Here is a 21,676-nt window from a genome sequence, read left to right as displayed (position 1 = left end):
TGTAGCATAGATGTTACATAATTACTGTGATGAGTCCTTGACCGTGTTCTTCAGGGCTGTGGAGAGTAGAAACCGCTTTAGTGCTTAATACCAATAAGTTTTCCTCTTGTATGAAAGTGATAAATTACTGCACTTCTGTGTGGCCCTACTGAGCAAGCAAAAATGTGTTGCGATGAATCAACTGCTGCAGCTGACTCTTTTGCACACTCTGAGACAACAGACAACCACAATAAGCTGATTACTCATCCGCCATGTGATCAGCCTTCTTGAAGATTGCCAGTGCATTAGCACAAGTAAACACAAGTAGCTTGATTCATTCATGCCCACATACCACCTTTCTCTCACACAGCTTCCCTCAAACATTTAAGACATTATTGACTAACATCATTAACCACATTCACTTATTAACAAACAAAATATATCTTTGCCATATATTGCTCCTCAACAAAAAAGTATTTTGATTTGCGTTTTAAGTAAAATCTAAATCATGTCAACTCAATAGCCTAAAACCAGAATGTTATATCACTGTCTCTCTCTTTGTCTCACGCGCGCGTACGCACAGGAAACAGATTTGTTGATGTCACAGCACTGGGCATGTCCATAAGGTAGGCTACGGACAAAACTACTAGAGGATTACCAAAGCTTGTCTTTGCATCCACTTGTTGCTTTGGTCATTTAGTCCTCCTTTTGTTTTTAAATGGCATTTGTTGGAAGAACCCCCTTATAGAGGACTGGAGTACGGTAATTACATTGCGTAATTGTGTCCAAAACTTTACGTGCGCGTCGGCGAGCTACTGATAGTACTTAAGCTAATCCTGCTGCGATGTAACAAACCTTTTAAGGTTGTGAATGTATCGTAAGTCTTAAAATTGCAATTTGCGAAGGTTTAAATGTAGAGGATTACCAAAGCTTGTCTTTGCATCCACTTGTTGCTTTGGTCATTTAGTCCTCCTTTTGTTTTTAAATGGCATTTGTTGGAAGAACCCCCTTATAGAGGACTGGAGTAAGGTAAGGACTTGAATAAGATACAGGTGGCACACATTGCGTAATTGTGTCCAAAACTTTACGTGCGCGTCGGCGAGCTACTGATAGTACTTAAGCTAATCCTGCTGCGATGTAACAAACCTTTTAAGGTTGTGAATGTATCGTAAGTCTTAAAATTGCAATTTGCGAAGGTTTAAATGAGCATGTATGTGTTAAATGTCTCCGCATATAAAAACCAAATGTGTGTTCCTGTGTGCCCTTACTGAACATTGGATGGCCACGTGCGTTTGGCGTTTTATTAGGCTTTTGTCGAGTTCGTTCTCATTGGAAATACGCGTGGGTTGTTGTGCATTTCTCCGCTTTGCGCCGCGCACGCCCAGATATGACAAACGTGACGCTCCAGCAAACGAGCACCATACACACTCAAAGGCGTTGGCTCCCCAACATTATTTTTAATTTTCGTCACTTTCAGAATAGCTATTGGTTCATTAAAGTCCATTTTCAGTCATCTTGTTTTAGTCCAATTTGGAGTTTTTAAATCAGCTGTGATTTGGACGTCATTTGGTTTTGGTTTTTAATGGCACGGTCAACGAGCAGGGTAAAACAGGGCCTTATCAACACCGTTATCAAAATTTAGAACATGCCTGAATGCACTTTAAAACTTTGCTTTGTGTAATTGCGTTTTAAGCATTAATTAAACGCATAATAATATTAATATAAAATAAGTTCAAGATTTGAATAAAAAAAATAGGCTACTCCAGGATTGGTAACAGGGTTGCATTAATTGTGAAATATTATTACAATGTAAAGTAACTGTTTTCTGTTTTAATGTATTTTAAAATGTAGTTTATTCCTGTGATGGAAAAGCTTAATTTTTTAGCAGCCATTCAGTCTTCAGTGTCAGTGATCCTATAGGTTCAGGTCTTTAGTGTTACTTCAGTTCAATTGAATGCATCCTTGCTAAATAAAAGTTTTAATTTCAGTAAAAGGATTACTGAAAGATCACCAAACTTTTGAGCGATAATGTATAAGGAATTATTTACTTTGCTGTGTTGGAGGTTGTGAGAAAATTGAGGCGCACAGTTATGCACGTTAATATAATTAAAAACTAAAATGATAATATACATTTCAACAATTAAATATTGTTTGGAGAGGGGCTTAGAGGCAGTTGATTCGTTGAAGATTAACAAAAGTTTGTTTAAGCTAAGACATCACAGAGGTATTGCTCCAATCCATGTCTAACAGAGCCCACAGTAGAAAATTCAGTCAATGGAACATATCTGGAAATTTCCCTTGCACAGCCGTAGCTGAGACACAAAGAGGATTTTTTCACAGGTTGGTGATGTGATTCATCACAAAGCTTTCTTCCATGAGTGTGTAACAGTGGATGCCATAATTGTCTCTGTTCCAAAGAACTACTTCTAAAAGGGAAATCCAGATGGGTTCTCATATCATTCCTACTTGGATAAATGTAGGGTGTTCCAACTGAATGACCCATCAATTTTTTTTTTACTTCATCAATAGGAAAACCAAAATCTACAGTGTCATCTATCTTTCATACTAGCTACAGAACACACCTATGGATCCCAAAGAAGATCTCATGGACAGGGACATCACTCTGACTGTGCTGCTCCCAGGAGGACAGGAGACCATAGCCACAGTGCATGGCAGGTGAGCGAGAGGGAAAAAATAAAGGTGATATTGCACATTTTCACCAATTCTGGTCATATTTTAATTCACTTGTGTGTGTGCGCTTGCAGTAAACCAGTTATGGATGTTCTGGTTACACTGTGTGCTCAACACCATCTCGTTCCATCAGATCATGTCATTAAGCTTATTTCCACAAATCAAAACCACATCAATTTCAAACCCAGCTCCATGATTGGCTCTCTTGAATTTGAAAGAGTTGTCCTGCAAACTAAAGGAAGTGATAACAAGAAGAAACCACATGTTCCTGTGGTAAGTCTGAAAGCTTAATTGAATCCATATCTCATAATTTTACCTTGATTACCATTTCATCTTAAAATTAAATTTTTAGTGGGTTTTGTCAAATATCAAGCAATTAATCTAGGATTTGGACCCTTTTGGTGCCTAAAACAAGAGTATCTTGCTGATTCTGAATTGTCATACTTTCAGGTCACCCATGTGTTGGGCACAGGGTCTTAAGTCACATTGAACCTGTCATTAAAAATGTATCTCTCTAAAAATTGAATTTCCCAGGCAACAGTTCGTCTTCTGATAAACTACAAGAAGTCCCATAAGGCAGTAGTACGGGTCAATCCTACAGTGCCGCTGGCTGAGCTGATGCCCACAGTGTGTGAGAAGTGTGAGCTTGACTCTGATGCCACCATCTTACTGCGAACATATCAATCAGAGGAACCTCTGGATCTCACCAAAACACTCAATGAATATGGAATCAGGGAGCTGTATGCCAAAGACATTAAAGGTTTGGAAATTAAAAAAGAAAGAAAAATAGGGCAGTGCACAAGCACCATAGTGACATGGCAATGTTGCATACTGTATCATATTAATTTCAAAACACCATACAATGTGCAGTACATACTGTGTGTGCTTAGTACACATTATGGGTCTCATGCACTAATAATTGCATGAATAATTCAGTTTTGAATTTGCAAGAATTAGTTTTTAACCTCATTATTATGTAAATGATTTTGGAGTATCTCAAATGAGTAACCACAATTCTCATTTGCATTAAACACACCCAAACCATCTCCATATTCTGCGTACTACACAACCTTTTATGTTTTTATGCAGAGGAAACATGTAGTTGCTATATTTTTATTTCAACCAATTGTATGAAAGTTATTAATGAATCATAATTTACGAAAATGTTCATACATAGATTTCACACACAAAATCATAAAAATACACCGTTAGTGAATGAGACCCCATGTTTATGATTTTTGAACAAGGCATCTGCTTGCATTTACATATTTAAATATGTGAATGAAGTAATATTAGTCTTGCAGTTAAGTTTTTTCTTTTTAAAGTGGTACCAAACAATCCTGTTGATCCTGTATTAACTCATTAAGGTACCAAACTCCAAGCAACTGAATTTTGTATCACAAAAAATATGTAATTGTTATCTTTATATAATAGTGCTGCACCAGTAATTTCCGCACTGCTGAGATTTGTCCACAAAAGTTTGTTTGAACTAAGAGGCTCTTTTGTGCTTGTCCAGGTGGTGATGAAGAACAGAAGTCCCCAGTTAAAGAAAAGAATCACAGAGAGAAGGGAAACAAAGGTTTCTTTGGATTATTCAAGAAGAACAAGAAAACACCTGAGCAGGTTTGTACACCCGTCAGTCTGTTTGGTTTAGCAGTCTGTGCAACCTGCTTGTTGTCATATTTAGGAAATGATGGGGAGAAATATCATAACCAAACTGTAACATTGTAAAACACTTGCGCCGGTCCACCCATCTGTCTCTGCATCTGTTTATCTTTCGGCTTTCCTTTCCATCTGTTTATCTTGCCTCATGTTTTTGAACATTAATTCAGTTTGCATATAGAAAAAATATTCCTTTTCTGTAATATTTGACTCCTTTCAACATATTCAGTGATTTATTTATTTTTTCTCTCTTCTTCTTCTTCTACAGGCTGTGACTGACTGTGCTCCAAACTCTCCTGAACGGAACGGCCAATGTGCGGACAGGGTGAACGGTGTTAATGGCCACTTAACCTTACCCATGGTCAATGCCGACATGCCAAAGAAGAGACGCGCTCCACAGCCTCCTATGATGGTGTCCCAGAGTGTCACTTGTGGACTTACCACCAGAGATTTTTCAGACCTATCAGAGAGTGACTCTATTGGAAAACAGGTGGGAATGCTGTGGGCATCTCCATACCAGTCTAAACAAACCTGTACCATTGGCCATCCAATATTCATATATGTAGGCATCAGTGTTATTTTAGTATTATTTATATACTACTATAGTATGCATTGATATTTTGAATTAGCCTTTGTTTTTATATTTTCAGTTTTCATTTTAATTTTTGTATTTATTTCTTGTGCTTTAATAAATTTTAATTATATATATATATATATATTCTTAATGCTTGCCAACTGTGTTGGATTAATTATTTGCTTTTGTTTTACACTGTACTACCAGGAGGGGGCGCCTAACAGGCAGCACAGTCTCCTTTCCTCCTCCTCTCCTCCATGCATGCTTCTCTGTTCCTACTTTCATCGGTGATGGGCTATTTGTTCTCTGTGTCTTTACATAGCCTTCATGTCTTATGCACGTTGCACTGAACTTAAGTTCTTGTTGAGTCTTGTTCTGTTGTTTAATTGGCTTCCTTGCTTAAGGTCACTCCCTCTTGTTTTAAACTGTAATGTGAAGTCTTTTTCACCTTGTTAGTATAAAGACAATGTAGTATTCTAGAGGATAAAGTAATGCACACTCAGGTCAATAACAGAGTCAATTTATGCCGTAGACAGATGGATTTCATTGTAGTTTGTAGGTTCTAATGTTTTTAATATAAATTTATTTCAGTGTTTGTGTAATCTGTAGCACTTTATCACAATAATTGTGCCTTGATTTTGAGCCACAGCTCCCAAGATGGTTGTAATCAGTGTTTGATGATATTTTTATCTACGTAACTGCGGTTCAGCTTTATTAAATGTCAATGTCTTTAAAAATTAAAAAAAAAAACATGTCGGGGTCATAAGGGATGCTTTTAAGAATTCATCATAAATTATTCAATATTCAGAAATTCAAAAATGAATTCATCAGCCACAAATAAATCAAAATCACACTCAGGTCAATAACAGAGTCAATTTATGCCGTAGACAGATGGATTTCATTGTAGTTTGTAGGTTCTAATGTTTTTAATATAAATTTATTTCAGTGTTTGTGTAAACTTTATCACAATAATTGTGCCTTGATTTTGAGCCACAGCTCCCAAGATGGTTGTAATCAGTGTTTGATGATATTTTTATCTACGTAACTGCTGTTCAGCTTTATTAAATGTCAATGTCTTTAAAAATTAAAAAAAAAAACATGTCGGGGTCATAAGGGATGCTTTTAAGAATTCATCATAAATTATTCAATATTCAGAAATTCAAAAATGAATTCATCAGCCACAAATAAATAAAAAATGTGGCTTTCTGAATGACTGACGTGAGCTAAAAATGGACCTGGATCTGGCTTTCAAACCTGGCTCCAGAAAATATATAACTGCCAGTATGTGTCTTGCAGAATGCTGGGATTTACTATGGTGTCCTGAGTTTTGTTTTTTGTTTTCTCCAGGTAATTGATGGCCAGTCTGAATATGGTAGTGTTCATTTGGCTTAAATATGGAGGATGTTCTTCACCAGAATGAACAGGAGGACACACTATATTAAACTACTCTATTAAAACCGCTATTTCTTATAAGATTATTTGATTCTGTGTTTTAGCATTATGAATATTTTGGATGATGAAAAACATTCTGAAAGATGTGACCTGTATTTTCCTTCTTTTTTTTTTTCTCGACTGATTTTCACAGATCCTTTCAGAAAGGAGTATTTTTCCAGCCTTTTAATTGACTCAACAGGAACGTTATTGTGCCAAGAGTAAACTTTGCCCCCACTAAATACACTTGGGGTAAAAACATGCATGTATTCATATGTGCACATTTTTGTATATTAATGAAGGCTTATATTGCTGAATTTAAGTCTTTTTTTTTTCCTTAGAGAAATTAGTCCTGAGAAACTTGCCAGGATACAGTTTTCTACATGTTGTCATTTGTATTTTTGAGCATAAATAAATAACATTTGTTTGTAAACTTCAGGCAAAGTGTTTCATCATTCAGATTTAGTGAAAAATATAAAAGCAAAGTCAGAGTGGGTGGTGCTGTGATGTTAAAGAAATAGTTCTCCCAGAAATGGGGGGGAAAAAAATGTACTTGCCCTCAGGCCATCTAAGATGTAGCCTAGATGAATTTCTTTCTTCATGAGGACTGATTTGGAGAAATTTTGCATTACATAATTTTTTCACCAATGGATCCTCCATGAAGCACCATATATGATGGCGACTCTTCTATGCAACCATGATGTTAAAATGTTGTGAATGGTAAGAAATCCTTATTGATAACATTCATAACTATACTGTACATTGTCCATCATATCTGACATATTTATAAATATAATCTGAAAATTGTACATTTGTAAAATGCACACTTGTAAATAACATATCTGTACATTAATTTAAACAATTACATGTTTTTTCTCTATATTTCTACTTCTGTATATAGTGCATTATTTAATTTTCTGTTTTTCTTATAGTGTTATTCCATCTCTGCTGTGTAATTCCTATGTATGTCTGCACTATCATGTACGTTTGCACTATGTTCATACTTTCTTCTGCACTGGAAGCTCCTGCCGCCAAGTGTGTGTAAACATACTTGGTAATAAAGCTCTTTCTTACTTCTGACTTCTGACTCTGAAATCCTTAGTGATTGTTAGCACATTGCTAGAGTGTTCAAGGCGCTAAATGGTTGCATTTTGGTCCCAAGAATATACTCTATAATAGGTCTATACTTGGGAGAAAATCTGTTAGCATTCCCAGTGGTTGACTAATCACTGTCACATGAATTTTTCTTTTTTTTTATAATTTTATTGTCCTAGGAAAAAATCTAAGTGTCACTTGTACAGGTGCATCTCAATAAATTAGAATGTCGTGGAAAAGTTCATTTATTTCAGTAATTCAACTCAAATTGTGAAACTTGTGTATTAAATTCAGTGCACACAGACTGAAGTAAGTCTTCCCAAAATCATCACAATTAAAAGAACCAAAGACTTAAACTACTTCAGTCTGTCATTGAATCATTGAATTTATTTAATACACGAGTTTCACAATTTGAGTTGAATTACTGAAATAAATGAACTTTTCCATGACATTCTAATTTATTGAGATGCACCTGTATGTTTGTAAACTCATTTAGTGTAACTGTTATGAAGAGCACTAGGGGGCAGTATATACCAAAAGCCATAAGTGCTTCAGAACCGTGTATTGTGCATGCTTTTGTCACAGACAAGGCAAACACTTTTTCCCTCATTGATCCCGATGTAACTCACATACTTTGAGGATCCTTTCAACTGTCATTTTCTAAACGATAAACACAAAGGTCAAATCACAGAGCAGAGCTTTTTAACCAGCGACACAGTGTTATGTGTGTTTTCAAATACCTACCTCTTTCTGCTAGTAACATCTTTTCTGTCTGTCATGACAAGTTTTATAGACTTCATAAAACTGAGGGGAAAAAGCTTTCAGTGTTGCTTTATTCTCTGGGCAGTCAAAGACATTAAAAAGGATGAAGTTTATTTATCTTCCTTGCTTTTTGTTTGAGGAGGACTCTCTCAAGGCCGCAACAGCCTGCAGAGCGGTTGCATCTCCACCTTTTAGACCTTCAGCCATTTCAGATTTTCCTCCTCTCATTTTCAAGGTGTGTGTTTTCTTGCCCTCTGAGACACCTCTCTGTGGTGTGTAGGAATGGTTTTCCAACAGGCATGGCTGATTGAATAGGACCCCGCTAAGCACAATGAGGGGCTTTTCATCAAATTGGTCTATTGAAACCCACGTGTGGCCGTAAACACTGCGGGTATATGTTTGCCATAGCGAATTGGGGGATAGGTGGGCTTTATTGGTCATCTGACCTATGCATGTTTTCTATTTTATAAAGCTAGTTTGATTTACATGTGTGTAAGTATGCTGAGGAACTGATCGAAACGCTCTCGCGTTAAGATATGCACCTTGTGTAAAGTCCATTGGTGGTGCATGAGATGGAGGAAGCGTCTAGTTCTCCCTGGTGGACTGGTGCCTTTCACAACCTCCCTCATCAGTATTCCGGCAAGTTTGTGGCGTACATACTTCCTACTGGTCACTGAAGCCAGATCAGCGCTCCCCAACCCCCACGCAGCACAGACACGCCCGGCGAGAGCAGGCGCCACACACACTCATATGAATACTGATCACCTAAAGCCCTAATTAACAATCAGAGCCAAACTTATTTACATAAAGTCTGTCTCAGACGGAACAGGCCTCAGATGAAGCTGTCAGATATCTGCACTTAAAAATCCAGTGAAATCTACTTAAGACTATGATGGGTCGCTGAGTTCAATGACACAGCTGCCAAAAGTAACAGTTTTGGCCTGTAGTACATACAGTGTATGTATATATATATATATATATTATATATATATATGTATACTGTGGATATATTCTCACACACACATGTGCACATACATATGAATTACCATGCATAAATAAGTACTTTAATTTTCAAATAATTTTCACTGTGTCATCCTGGCATAAACACATACAAGCATGAAATATGATAAAAACATGATATTGTATGACATCTGATGAAACTGCAGACAGATACTGTATCTGCAAATCCTTTAGACTATGATGAGTTGTTGAGCTCAATGACACTGCAGCCTAACAGTTACAATTAATAATGTGTTTGTAGTATGTATCATATTATATCTTCTCTCCATGAAAATGAATATAAAAATACTTCAAATTACTCCTATTACACACACACACACACACACACACATATATATATACAGTGCACAGCATAAATGAGTACATCCAAAATGTTCTGGTGTTGCTAGAGGAGGAGTACAGAGAGAAGTGCCTGGTTCCCACAGTGACGTTCAGTGGTAGTAAAGCTTTTATATAGGGATGAATGCTGGCATGAATTCACACACCACTATGTGATGTAATACAAAAGCTTGAAACAGAAGATACTACCCTCCCCTCATTCCCTGCATTTTTGGGCATTTTTTTTAACATGACAATGAATATATTCATTCTCCCAAGGTGAAAATCCTTCAGTGGACATGTATTTCACTCAGTCTTAATGCTCTTGAGCAGCTGTGGGGGATTCTGTAGAGACGAGCTGAGCAACACTCCCCATTAAAGACCAGAGCATTTAAGGAGGTCGTCCAGGAGTTAAACAGCACAGATGTGAAAATTTGTCATGAACTTGTACACTCAGTGCCAAGAAGTGTCAGAGCAGTGTACTTTAAGTTCTGGAGGACATACTAAATAGAATATTATACATTTTCTGAATTAAATCTAGGGTGTACTCATTTCTGCAATCCTTAATTTAAACAAAATCGCTAATTGACTTATTTGACAGAAAATATTGGCATATATTTTGTTGTTTTTGTTAAGTATATGTTTACTATGTTTCAATTTTGCCATCTTTACATGAATTATATTAATTATATAAGTGATCATTAAGAAAATACATCTTTTATATTTATTCAGAGGGGGTGTACACATTTATTCTGTGCACTGTATATATATATATATATATATATATATATATATATATATATAAGCATTTATTGTCATGGTGTATATATGTATGATATTATATATGTATACATGATATACTGTATGATATGTATGAATTGTCATTCATGGTTATGGAGTAACACACGAGAATGAAACTCGAGTAAATATGGTAAAAAATATGATATTATTTTACCCACCTGTGTAAACTGAATAAGGAGTAATAGTTTTCATCTGAAGGTATGCCTGACCTTTCCGACTGTCCAAAAATGTCAGTTAGGCTTTCAGGCACGGAGCTGAGTTTCTCTTTAACATTGCCTCCCACAATCTCTGACATTTCCTCTGATGTCACCACATTCTAACCCCCACAATGCTGTGCAGATGGCCTTTCCTCCCTGCCCTTACACAGAAAGACAGAGAGAAAAGACAAACAGACAGACACTATATTTAGTCTAGAAATGGACAAAAGAACCAAGAAAATGTTGTAATCACAACATGCACAGTTTTTCAACCTTAACTTCCCCACTTTTAGTGCTGTTTTCTTAAACGAGATGCAAAATATTGCTGCTTGTCTACGTTCTTTTCTATCTCAAATTCTTTGCACTTTGCTTAAACTGCTTTGCCTATAGGACTGCGTCTGTGTATTTGAAATGAAAACTGGCTCTTTTTTCTTTTGATGAAAAGTAATTAAGATGATTCTAAATGTCAAGGTGCTCTTTCTTTTCTCAGCCTCTTCCAGTGTTTATTCTTTCTATTTTTCATTCTGTCAGATTATCTCTCTTTCATTTTCTCTGCCATTTGACACCAGGGTCATTAACATGTCAGGGCTTCACTGGCTAATATGTAGAAATATTCATAATTTATGCTAAACTCGTGCCTTTTATGCAAAATGATAATCAGAGACAGGGACATGAGCGGCACTGTAATAGCAAACATAAGAAATGTGGATTAGAATGAGATGATGTTGAGGTTGGTGAATGGGGACTTTTTTTTCCGCACACTGAATGCATGGTGAATTTGTCTGGGATGTCTTAATATGAATTATCATGCACATTATATATGCTTTAAGTTAATTTAATATACAGTGACTGGCACATTACACACCCTAATATACTCATTCAAATGCATATGTGCACACATTTACAGTTCAGTACAAAAATGTGCACTGATTATAATGAACCTCGCTTCATTTCTCAGGGCATGTTAACTGAGAAAAATAATTATTAGGCTACTATTTTGTATATTATGCATTACAGATTTGTAAATCTCAGTCTTCATATACGTTGACAGGTAGGCCTACAGAAAAAGCACTTTGCAGTTTATTTCATTGTTTATCAAATTACACAGCATCAAATGAGCAGTTAATCACTATATAGTGGTATAATCACATTTACACGACCTTTTCATGACCCTTCATAGTCTGACAACAACATAAAATATTTTCTCACAGCTGTTTTCAATGACTTCCCATGCTTTGTCACACTCATGTGTACAACATCAGCGAATGTTGTCCTTTGCTACAAATGAATGATAGGAATTACGTTTGTATATTTATATGAATTCCCAAAGGATGTTTAAACCCGCTAGCTTTGATAGTGTTTAACATGATATATTACGTGTGTGTGTGTGTGTGTGCATGTTTATGTGGTTTGAGGACACAAATTTGTATAATAACATGGGTAAGACATAGGTATTACAACGAGAAGGTGATTTATGAGGACATTTTCAGTGTCCCCGTAATTCAAAAGGCTTATAAATAATTCAGAATGATTTTTTTGAAAATCTAAAAATGCAGAAAGTTTCCTGTGAGGGGTAGGTTTAGGGGTAGGGTTGGTGTAGGGCAATAGAATATACGGTTTGTACAGTATAAAAACCATTACGCCTATGGAGAGTCCCCATAAACCATAAAAACAAACCTGTGTGTGAGAGAGAGAGAGAGAGAGAAACTGGACTCGCAGTTGGAGTCCGGTAGAGCGCATGCGCAGTAGGAGATGATGCTTCTCCGCTTTCTTCTCGGCAGCTGGTGTGAGGTTCTGGAATTCCAACATGGCAGTAGATGTGGTCAGTATTTCTATGGTGGTCAGTCTCTCCAGAGAGTCCCCATAAATAAAAACAAACATGCTTGTGAGGTGAGAGAGAGAGAGAGAAACTGGACTCGCAGTTGGAGTCCGTAGAGCGCATGCGCAGTAGGAGATGATGCTTCTCCGCTTTCTTCTCGGCAGCTGGTGTGAGGTTCTGGAATTCCAACATGGCAGTAGATGTGGTCAGTATTTCTATGGTGGTCAGTCTCTCCAGCCCTGACTTGGAAGCATTCCAGAACATCACCGACTCGGAGTAACCCTCATCCCCCGCTCTCAGCAGCACGGCTGGACGCTGTCATCATTCTCCGGCGCCGAACAGGTAAATCTTTCACTTTGTTTGTGTCCACCAGCTGTCCATTTGTACCGGAGAGAGAGAGGGGCCATGCCACCGCACGGACAGCGCGCTCGGACACTCGGACACAGGCCTGAGCAAAATATAGCGCACAGATTTTGTTCGGCGTGACTCTAAATAGCTTGATATTATGGTAGTTTGAGCACTAGGAAATAAGTTTTATTATTGGAGTAGAGTTATAAGGCAGCATTGATCCGTGTGTGTGTGTGTGTGTGTGTGTGTGGGGTTGACAGCGAGGCATTCTCGCCTCAGCAGAATTCATTATGTCTCCGGCGCCGAACAGGTAAATCTTTCACTTTGTTTTTGTCCACCAGCTGTCCATTTGTACCGGAGAGAGAGAGGGGCCATGCCACCGCACGGACAGCGCGCTCGGACACTCGGACACAGGCCTGAGCAAAATATAGCGCGCAGATTTTGTTCGGCGTGACTCTAAATAGCTTGATATTATGGTAGTTTGAGCACTAGGAAATAAGTTTTATTATTGGAGTAGAGTTATAAGGCAGCATTGATCCGTGTGTGTGTGTGTGTGTGTGTGTGTGGTTGACAGCGAGGCATTCTCGCCTCAGCCTTGTTTCTCTTTCAGTCTGTCTGTGTGCCTGCCTCTCAGTCAGGTAGAGCAGATTTGTCTTGACTTGTCTGTACAAGGGGTTGTTTATCTGTCTGAATGTGGTGTCACTGAGCCAGTCACACACTACACACAATAAATCACAAGTCTGATGGGCATTTGTGAATTAGAAATGGACAGCTAAACTACCATGTGCGTATGTTTCTTACTATAGGCCTACTTTCACATGACCAACTGGGTAGCCTAACATCAATCATTGAGTGATATTGTCTATTTTATTGTCCTGCTTGTGTGAAGCCTACAGGTTTAGCTGTTTTTTTTATGTCCTGGCTACAAATATAGTGAAACATGTTGAAAAATGCTCATAAGTCGACCAAATCATGTATTACTTAAATCTAATAATGTCAACAGTTTTGTGTGAGGTTTAGTGTTACAGACTATAACAACCCTGACATTTACGTGGCTAAATTGTCCAAATTGTGTGCACTCATCAATGGCTAACAGCACTCGTCAATGGTGATTTTTTTTTTTAGATGATCAATCAAATATCCAGTAATGCAGACTACTCGTTTTTAAGCAGAATTCATCATATAGGTCAAATGCACTACTTTACAATAAATTCTAGTTCTTTTATTCCCTTAAATCCCTTTAATTCTTTTAAAATGTTTCAAGACACAGTTACGGCTGTGGTAGTGTAAAAATATCCATCTTTATGAAATGTGCTCACTATAATTTCAGAAGTGTGTGTGTGTGTTTACACACACATATATATATATATATATGTGTGTGTGTGTGTGTGTGTGTGTGCGCGCGTTTTTGTGACAAGGGAGGACATAAATTTGTATAATGACAAAGGTATGACATAGGTATTACAAGGAGAAGGTGACTTTTCAGGACATTACCTCATGTCCCCACTTTTCAAAACGCTTATAAATCACACAGAATGGAGTGTATTGAAAATCTGAAATAGCACAAAGTTTCCTGTAAGGGGTAGGTTTAGGGGTAGGGTTGGTGTAGGGCAATAGAATATATAGTCTGTACAGTAGAAAAAACATTACGCCTATGGGATGTCCCCACTTTTCACAAAAACAAACGTGTGTGTGGGTCTGTGTGTGTCAGATGCCTTAATTATTATTAAGCAGAAGCTTTTCTGAGATTTATCTATTTAATGGCAGTAGAGTATAGGTTCATACCTTGAATGCTACATTTTAAAAAATGAATATGCTTGTGTTCAGTGAGGAATTGAGCGTTAGTTTACATGAGACTGTCAATTTGAAGTCCGTTGCTGATACTTACTGCCTTTTTTGTGCTGTTGTTTTCCCTAAACTTCCTGTAGGATATTGTAATTTAGGAACTGGCTTTTGTTAGCTAAACGGATATTGCAAAAGACTTAGAGGATGGAAAGTGAGATTGAGGACATTTAATAATCTATAAACTAATATTCTACAGAAAATTTTCTGTTTTCAATTAGAACATCATGAATATTTTTTAGTGAAATCTTTTATAATTCCACTCATCTTTGCTTAATTGTGATATTGTGACAAAAGATGTGTGTGTGTGTGTGTGTGTGCGCGCGTTTTTGTGACAAGTGAGGACATAAATTTGTATAATGACAAAGGTATGACATAGGTATTACAAGGAGAAGGTGACTTTTCAGGACATTACCTCATGTCCCCACTTTTCAAAACGCTTATAAATCACACAGAATGGAGTGTATTGAAAATCTGAAATAGCACAAAGTTTCCTGTAAGGGGTAGGTTTAGGGGTAGGGTTGGTGTAGGGCAATAGAATATATAGTCTGTACAGTAGAAAAAACATTACGCCTATGGGATGTCCCCACTTTTCACAAAAACAAACGTGTGTGTGGGTCTGTGTGTGTCAGATGCCTTAATTATTATTAAGCAGAAGCTTTTCTGAGATTTATCTATTTAATGGCAGTAGAGTATAGGTTCATACCTTGAATGCTACATTTTAAAAAATGAATATGCTTGTGTTCAGTGAGGAATTGAGCGTTAGTTTACATGAGACTGTCAATTTGAAGTCCGTTGCTGATACTTACTGCCTTTTTTGTGCTGTTGTTTTCCCTACACTTCCTGTAGGATATTGTAATTTAGGAACTGGCTTTTGTTAGCTAAACGGATATTGCAAAAGACTTAGAGGATGGAAAGTGAGATTGAGGACATTTAATAATCTATAAACTAATATTCTACAGAAAATGTTCTGTTTTCAATTAGAACATCTTGAATATTTTTTAGTGAAATCTTTTATAATTCCACTCATCTTTGCTTAATTGTGATATTGTGACAAAAGAAAACTAATTTGATTTCTATCTTTAGTGAATTCTCCAGTATACATTAAGACTTGTGCTGTCAATCATACTGTCATATTCAGTGGGCATGATTGAATGTGGTCATTTTTGCACAAATTGGGACCTTTAAGTGTGATTGCTCATATGATAGCTACATAGTAAGAATAAAGCCAGCAACAAATAATATAGTCATATAGCTATATGAAATTAACACACAGTATCTCATTAATAACCTCCATTTTTATCTTCCTCTCTTGTCTTTCGGCCCCTTCTTCTTTTTGCCAGTCAGATTATGGTAAAAGTTTAGTGTTGACAGCGTTCGTGATTAAATAATCTTTCTATCCTTTACATTTTACACCACTTTTTTCTTCATTCACCTCTCCACCCCTCCAGCTTTATCCTTCCCTTCACACATCTAAAGATATTTAGTGACAAGAGGAAAGTGTCTTTGAGTGACTAATGAAGACTTTATCACATACTTTCTCTTTTCTCTCATATCTGTCCCTATTACACAGAAAACTAGTGCATCTATCCAGGCTGAGAGTGTGTGTGTGTGTGTGTGTATGGGAGATGATTGAGCTGTTTAATATGCTAAAGCCCTATTAAAGGCCGATGTCAGCAGCAGACGACATGCGGCCGCCCAGTCTGCCCCAGCCCAGTGCTCTGCATTGTGTCTCTAAATGAACACGGTACTGTGTTAATTAACAGGAAAATAGCATGTGGAATTGAATTGGTCATTGACATGCGAGGCGTTCGTCTCTCATTTAGAGAGATATGAAAGTGATTTAAGCCCTTGCTATGTCTTTTATGGAGGTTTTAAATAATCTATCTGCAGAAAAGAAAAGGAGGGAAGGGAAGGGGGAGGAAGTTAAAGAAAAGAGTTGCCTTGTCTGTCTTAGATTGAATTTGACTTTTTTTTTTGCTGTTAATGTCTCTCTGAAATGTTTGATTCAGTCTGATTCATTTGAATCAAAGTTTACGTGTCAGATTTCTGCCACTACTGTCACCAAACAGAACAGCAAAATAATTACTGTTTTGCAACAAGTATCCAGAACACTCTCACATCTGCCGTTGGTCAGTCAAACACATAGACCTGTCCCAAAGTCACTCCATTAGTTGAGCCAATGTTTTTGGGGATGCTCACACAAATAAAGTAATGTTTTGAAAGTGCTACAGACCTACAGTGTTTATACTTTCAGGAAAAATGTCCATGTGAATTAGAATTTGCAATTCATTTTTGCAACCCATAATTTTGTTTTTCCAAGTGAAACAGGATAATTAACAGGAAAAATGTAGGATGAGTCTTGATTTTATCCATTGGAAATGTTTAAAAAAAAGTCTACGCAAGCAAACACAGAGATGTTAATATAGTATGTTTGTATCAGCTCTGAAATTCGGCACTCCAGTGTATTCATGTTTTTACTTGTGTCTGAGGTTGACATATTTTGAAATATTGTCACACCCATTCGTTCTTTGATTTTACTTAAAGTACATTGGAGTCTTAAGAATTTTGACTTGATCATTGAAAAATTCACACACTTGCACAAAGGAGTTTATCAAACTGGAGCTGTATGTTGTGGTTGGTTTCACCTTGTTGTTTTAATTTAATGGCCTCTTACCCTTTCAGCATAATTTTACAGTGACTTTACAAAACAAAGGTTTAGTTTTAATCTCTGATCTTAAACTTTCATAGACCTTCTGCTGCTGAGGCTACATCCTGTCATACTTCTCTGCACCTCCCTCTCTTTCTTTCTCCCTTTTTCTCTCTATTGCAGCACTCAGCAGGCCAGGGCTGATAGTCAGGCGTTTTGAAGAGAGGACGTTGAGAGTGAATGGTTCATTCACATTAAAGAAGAATTAGAGGGCTTCCACCCTGCCACTCTTACAATGGTCAAACAGGCACAACAGGAGAACTGTTCACACCAGCTAACACACACACACACTGAAAAGCATGCCCTTTGTGTCAAATAAAAGAGACTGTGGTTTTGTATCAAGTGTATTTTGTTTTATTTTGAGATGGATAACATGATCTATGCAGTACTGTGGCTCGTGTCATGCAGTATTTAGCTGATTTCTAGAGGAGTAAACAACATAAATAGAGGAATGTTATACTGTATAATGATTATTCACCCAAAAATGTTGTCATTGTTTCAAACCCATGACTTTCTTTCTTCTTTTGAATACATAAGAAGAAGCTAAGCAGAGTGTTCATGCTGCTCTTGTTCAGTGGTGACCAGAGGCTTTTAAACTCCAAAAATAAGCACTATAAAAGTATGATAATTAGTACATATGACTATATTCTTATGGACATAGTCATATGGTCTTATGAAGTTGGTTTTATAATTAAAAGACTATTTTTGGATAATACTCCTTCATCATGCACTTTAAATAGCACTACACGTTACAGAACGTTACAATTTTATTTTTGGATAAATTATTTTATTCAAGACATTAGCTCTCTAAAAATACCTAATAGTGTTATAATAATCAAAACAGCCCTGAGCTAGATTAAGCTTTAATCTATGCAAACCAAACTATCACTTTAATGTAATAATATGATTTTTTTTTTAAGTATTTATATTGCATTCACTAATAAAAAGATTTTATCATTAGCTAGCGCCACACTGCGGAGTTGATTAATAATAGAAAATCAAGTTGTAATTCTAACTGAAAGCGACACTGACATTGTTTTTTCATGTTAAATACTGTAAAGCTGTTTGCTTTGAATCAATCTATTGTATAAAGTGCTACGTAAATAAACGTGACGTGACTTGACTGGAACACCGATTGCAGAGCTGGTGCAAACATATCCACATGACTATGATCAGATGCTTTCTTAACTGCTGTTTTCTCACCACTGTCATTTTTGTTGTGTGTTTATTTCGTTATTGAGAGAAAAGCATGCAGCACATATGTGCATATCCTCTAAACGCCGCTCTCAGCAGTATCTAGTGCAGCTACGTTTATACTCCGATGCTGCATCCCAAAGTGCCTACTTATACTACGCCCTTAAAGTATGTACTCTTTTGGTGAGGAAAAAGTACACATTTTTGAGTGTGTAGTACTATCATGTCATACAATTGTGTCTTTAATGGACCGCTCTGTCGCATAGTTACAAGCACCCTGTCACTGTAAACTGGCCTGTCAATCATCTTGTTACAGTTAACATCCTCCACATTTAATTTAATTTAACTTCCTAGTTCCAATCATATCGGAGAGAAAAGAAGTAGCACGTTGATTTGCGAGCCGCGGTCTTCATGTGGAGAACTCTGCTCATATTTTATATCTGCTCAAAGTTAACAACCAAATGGATGTTTATAAAAGTTTACATTGCTGTTGCAGATTAAATATAACACAGATAACATTAAATAAATATTTTTTACCAGGTTAAATGTTGATTATTAGTAACTAAAACCCCTTTATCTAAACCTCTCTACTTAACCGTCGGTTGTGCACATCCACCATGTTTGTAGTTTGTAGTTCTCAACCGAATCATTCGTCAAAGCGCAATGGATTGGGGGTAATATTAGTCATTAGAGTGTGCACGGATCCACACTTCAAAAATCGACCTGAAATAGTAGACAATCTTTCTACTTTTGGCTTTTGGCATACTCTTTTCAACATACTATGCTTTGGGACACAATTATTCTAATCTCACATAGTATTTAGGATGGATAATATGAACATTGGGACGCAGGGCAACTCTCAGAAGTGCCCTGTGTGTCGTCTTCTCAGCGCTTCACTGGTCAAAACGTGTTATAGCAGGGCCTTACATTATGCTACATTAGATAAAACGATTATTCGACAACAAAAATATTTGTTGACAATTTTTTATTGTCGACATTGTCAATAATGTCATCTAATCGTTTCAGCCCTACAAATCAGAATGATATCAGTAATGCCAAAATTTTGTTCTCACGTGTCTCTGATCACAATGTGCCAATGTGAATATATGCTGATGCAAATGACATTTGAGAGCTATAGCAGAGAGGAAGATCACATTTGTAAATAATGACCTTTTATTCTGTCTGTATCATATGGCTTCAGAAGTTTTTGGATATAGCACATGAGTTGTATAGACTACCGTTAAGAAACTTTTGTGGTACTTTTTTGTTATTTTTAGAGCTTGACAGCCCCTGGTGACCATTTACTTTCATTGTATGGAAAAGTCCACAGTGATCATCCTGCCTAACATCTCTTTTTGTGTTTGATGGAACAAAGAAAATCATACAGGTCTGGAACTAGGTTATGTAAACTAGTGGCCTTTTTTCTAAAGACTGAATTGGGTAATTTTTTGGGTCTTTGTCTCGTGTTTGTGAAAGATTTGAAATCAGGAACCCATAGGATTTTGCAGTTCAGTAATCATTACTGAAGTCAATGGTCTGGATTAGATTGTGTGTATAAGAGTGTGTACGCATTTTGTCTAGATCCTGTTTGAAGGGCTTTATCCGTTTTACTATTTTGCTGTTGGCGACAGTAATGGCTGTTTAATTACTCAATAAAAGCATTTTATGGATGCAGTGTATGTGTGTGTAAGTGAGTCTGTGTGATGTATTGATTTTGCTGCTGGAGAAACCTGAGATTTCACTTAGGAAAAGCGAGTCTGTCTGTCTATTAATGTGCTTCTGGTTTTAAATAGTAGTCTATATGCATTTACGCACTTGCATTAACACACACAGCATAAGCATTGTTTAAAGAGACGCACGCTACAGCTGAACTAACAAATTTTCAGTCAATGATCTCTTCCTCTAAAACAGGTTAATGAAATGTCTGCCTTTAAAGTATGGAACATTGCTTTAGAAATTGCTCTGTCTGTGTGTGTGTGTGTGTGTGTGTGTGTGTATGATGTGCCTTCTCCGGAGGATTTGTAGCCAGGGGGTATATTGGAACAACAGAAAGTCATTCTCTAAAGCACCAGCACACGCACTTTTACACACACACAAAAGTACACACACACTAGACCAGCAGCTTTGTGGCTAATGGGATTGTCCAGGTAGTTCTGTAGAATACAACAAAAAGGCAGCATTTGAGAGAACATTCCAGCAAACCACAGCTAATATTGGACTTTACAACACATCGCTTTTGGCTTTAGACTCTGGTGAGGCTGTAATGTAGGAAAAAACAGCCAGAGAATATTTATTTTTTTCACATTTAAATAAATATTCATCTCATGATGCATAGGACTTTATCATTGTATTGTAGAAGAGTTGAAGTTAGTGTGTAATATAGTGTTGAGTAAGAACTCTTCGTGCACTGTTGGACATCTTGTAGCTCATACAGCATATTATGTTGATAGCAATGGCAATGTCGTTCGGTTGTTAAGGAATGCATAAACTAATTAACTGTATTTGGAATGTAATGTAAGTTACTTTGGGTAAAACCATCTGCCAAATGCATAAACGGGAATATAAAAAATTCCATATATATACAATGAAAAATATCTGTAGAATAAAACATTTTCTGTTTAGTTTTTTACACACATTTTCTTCACCAATCTAGTTTTCTGAATTTGCATTTTTTTGTGTGTATCTGCTTTTGTAGGCAAGCATGTAAGAATTAATGCTGAAGTAATGGCTACTATTATGCCACGCTGGCCTCAACTGTTAAAAGAGAAAAAAAGCTATTAGGAAGTTGTTAAAAGGCATCTTTAGCTCTTTCATATGTGTTATTGATATTGCTTGAACACAATATCAATGTGTTATTGATATTGCAATCATTTGTCATTTTATTGTGCTTTTCTTCTTTTATCCTACCATTTTTCAGCCACCTGTCCTGCTAATTGCCATTAGTGCGATTTGTACCCAGTATTGTAAGGCGCTTTGGTTAAGTGTGCGCTAAACTATACAACTTTAGTTTTTAACAGTTAAAGCTATTGCTCATGTAATGAGTGTGATGAGTGACTTTCAAAGTCCTAATTAATGTCAGTTAAAGCCTTTCCAGGGAAACGGCGCCAGTTGTTCCATCTCTTGTGTGTGTGTGTGTGTGTGTGTGTGTGTGTGTGTGTGCGTGTGTTTGCAGTAAGTCCAGTCTTTTCTCATGAGAGTACACTGACTGACCTCAAGTTGCATGTATCGATCAG

The 21,676-nt window shown here is 36.9% G+C and overlaps 1 protein-coding gene across 1 annotated transcript; it reads left to right on the top strand.

Annotated features, from left to right (window-relative positions):
* Nucleotides 1–326: 326 nt before the first annotated feature.
* On the top strand, nt 327–6,298 carry LOC107584834 (cordon-bleu protein-like 1). The gene is made up of 9 exons (XM_016271597.1): nt 327–605; nt 2,230–2,319; nt 2,398–2,455; nt 2,549–2,655; nt 2,745–2,943; nt 3,205–3,430; nt 4,187–4,293; nt 4,601–4,822; nt 6,254–6,298. The coding sequence occupies exons 1-9, from the start codon at nt 595–597 to the stop codon at nt 6,296–6,298; spliced, it is 1,065 nt and encodes a 354-aa protein (XP_016127083.1). The 5' UTR covers nt 327–594.
* Nucleotides 6,299–21,676: the final 15,378 nt, after the last annotated feature.

The sequence above is a fragment of the Sinocyclocheilus grahami genome, unplaced genomic scaffold (assembly GCF_001515645.1).
Source record: "Sinocyclocheilus grahami isolate Dianchi unplaced genomic scaffold, SAMN03320097.WGS_v1.1 scaffold63.1, whole genome shotgun sequence".
Classification (NCBI taxonomy): Eukaryota; Metazoa; Chordata; class Actinopteri; order Cypriniformes; family Cyprinidae; genus Sinocyclocheilus; species Sinocyclocheilus grahami.
Note: the sequence above shows the minus strand (reverse complement) of the source record. Positions and strands in the feature narration are given on the sequence as shown.

What these genes read in the sequence shown, in the direction of transcription:
- LOC107584834 (XM_016271597.1), top strand. An exon ending in ATAGCCACAGTGCATGGCAG is followed by an intron (nt 2,656 to 2,744) that starts GTGAGCGAGAGG and finishes GTGCGCTTGCAG; the next exon opens with TAAACCAGTTATGGATGTTC. An exon ending in GTATGCCAAAGACATTAAAG is followed by an intron (nt 3,431 to 4,186) that starts GTTTGGAAATTA and finishes GTGCTTGTCCAG; the next exon opens with GTGGTGATGAAGAACAGAAG.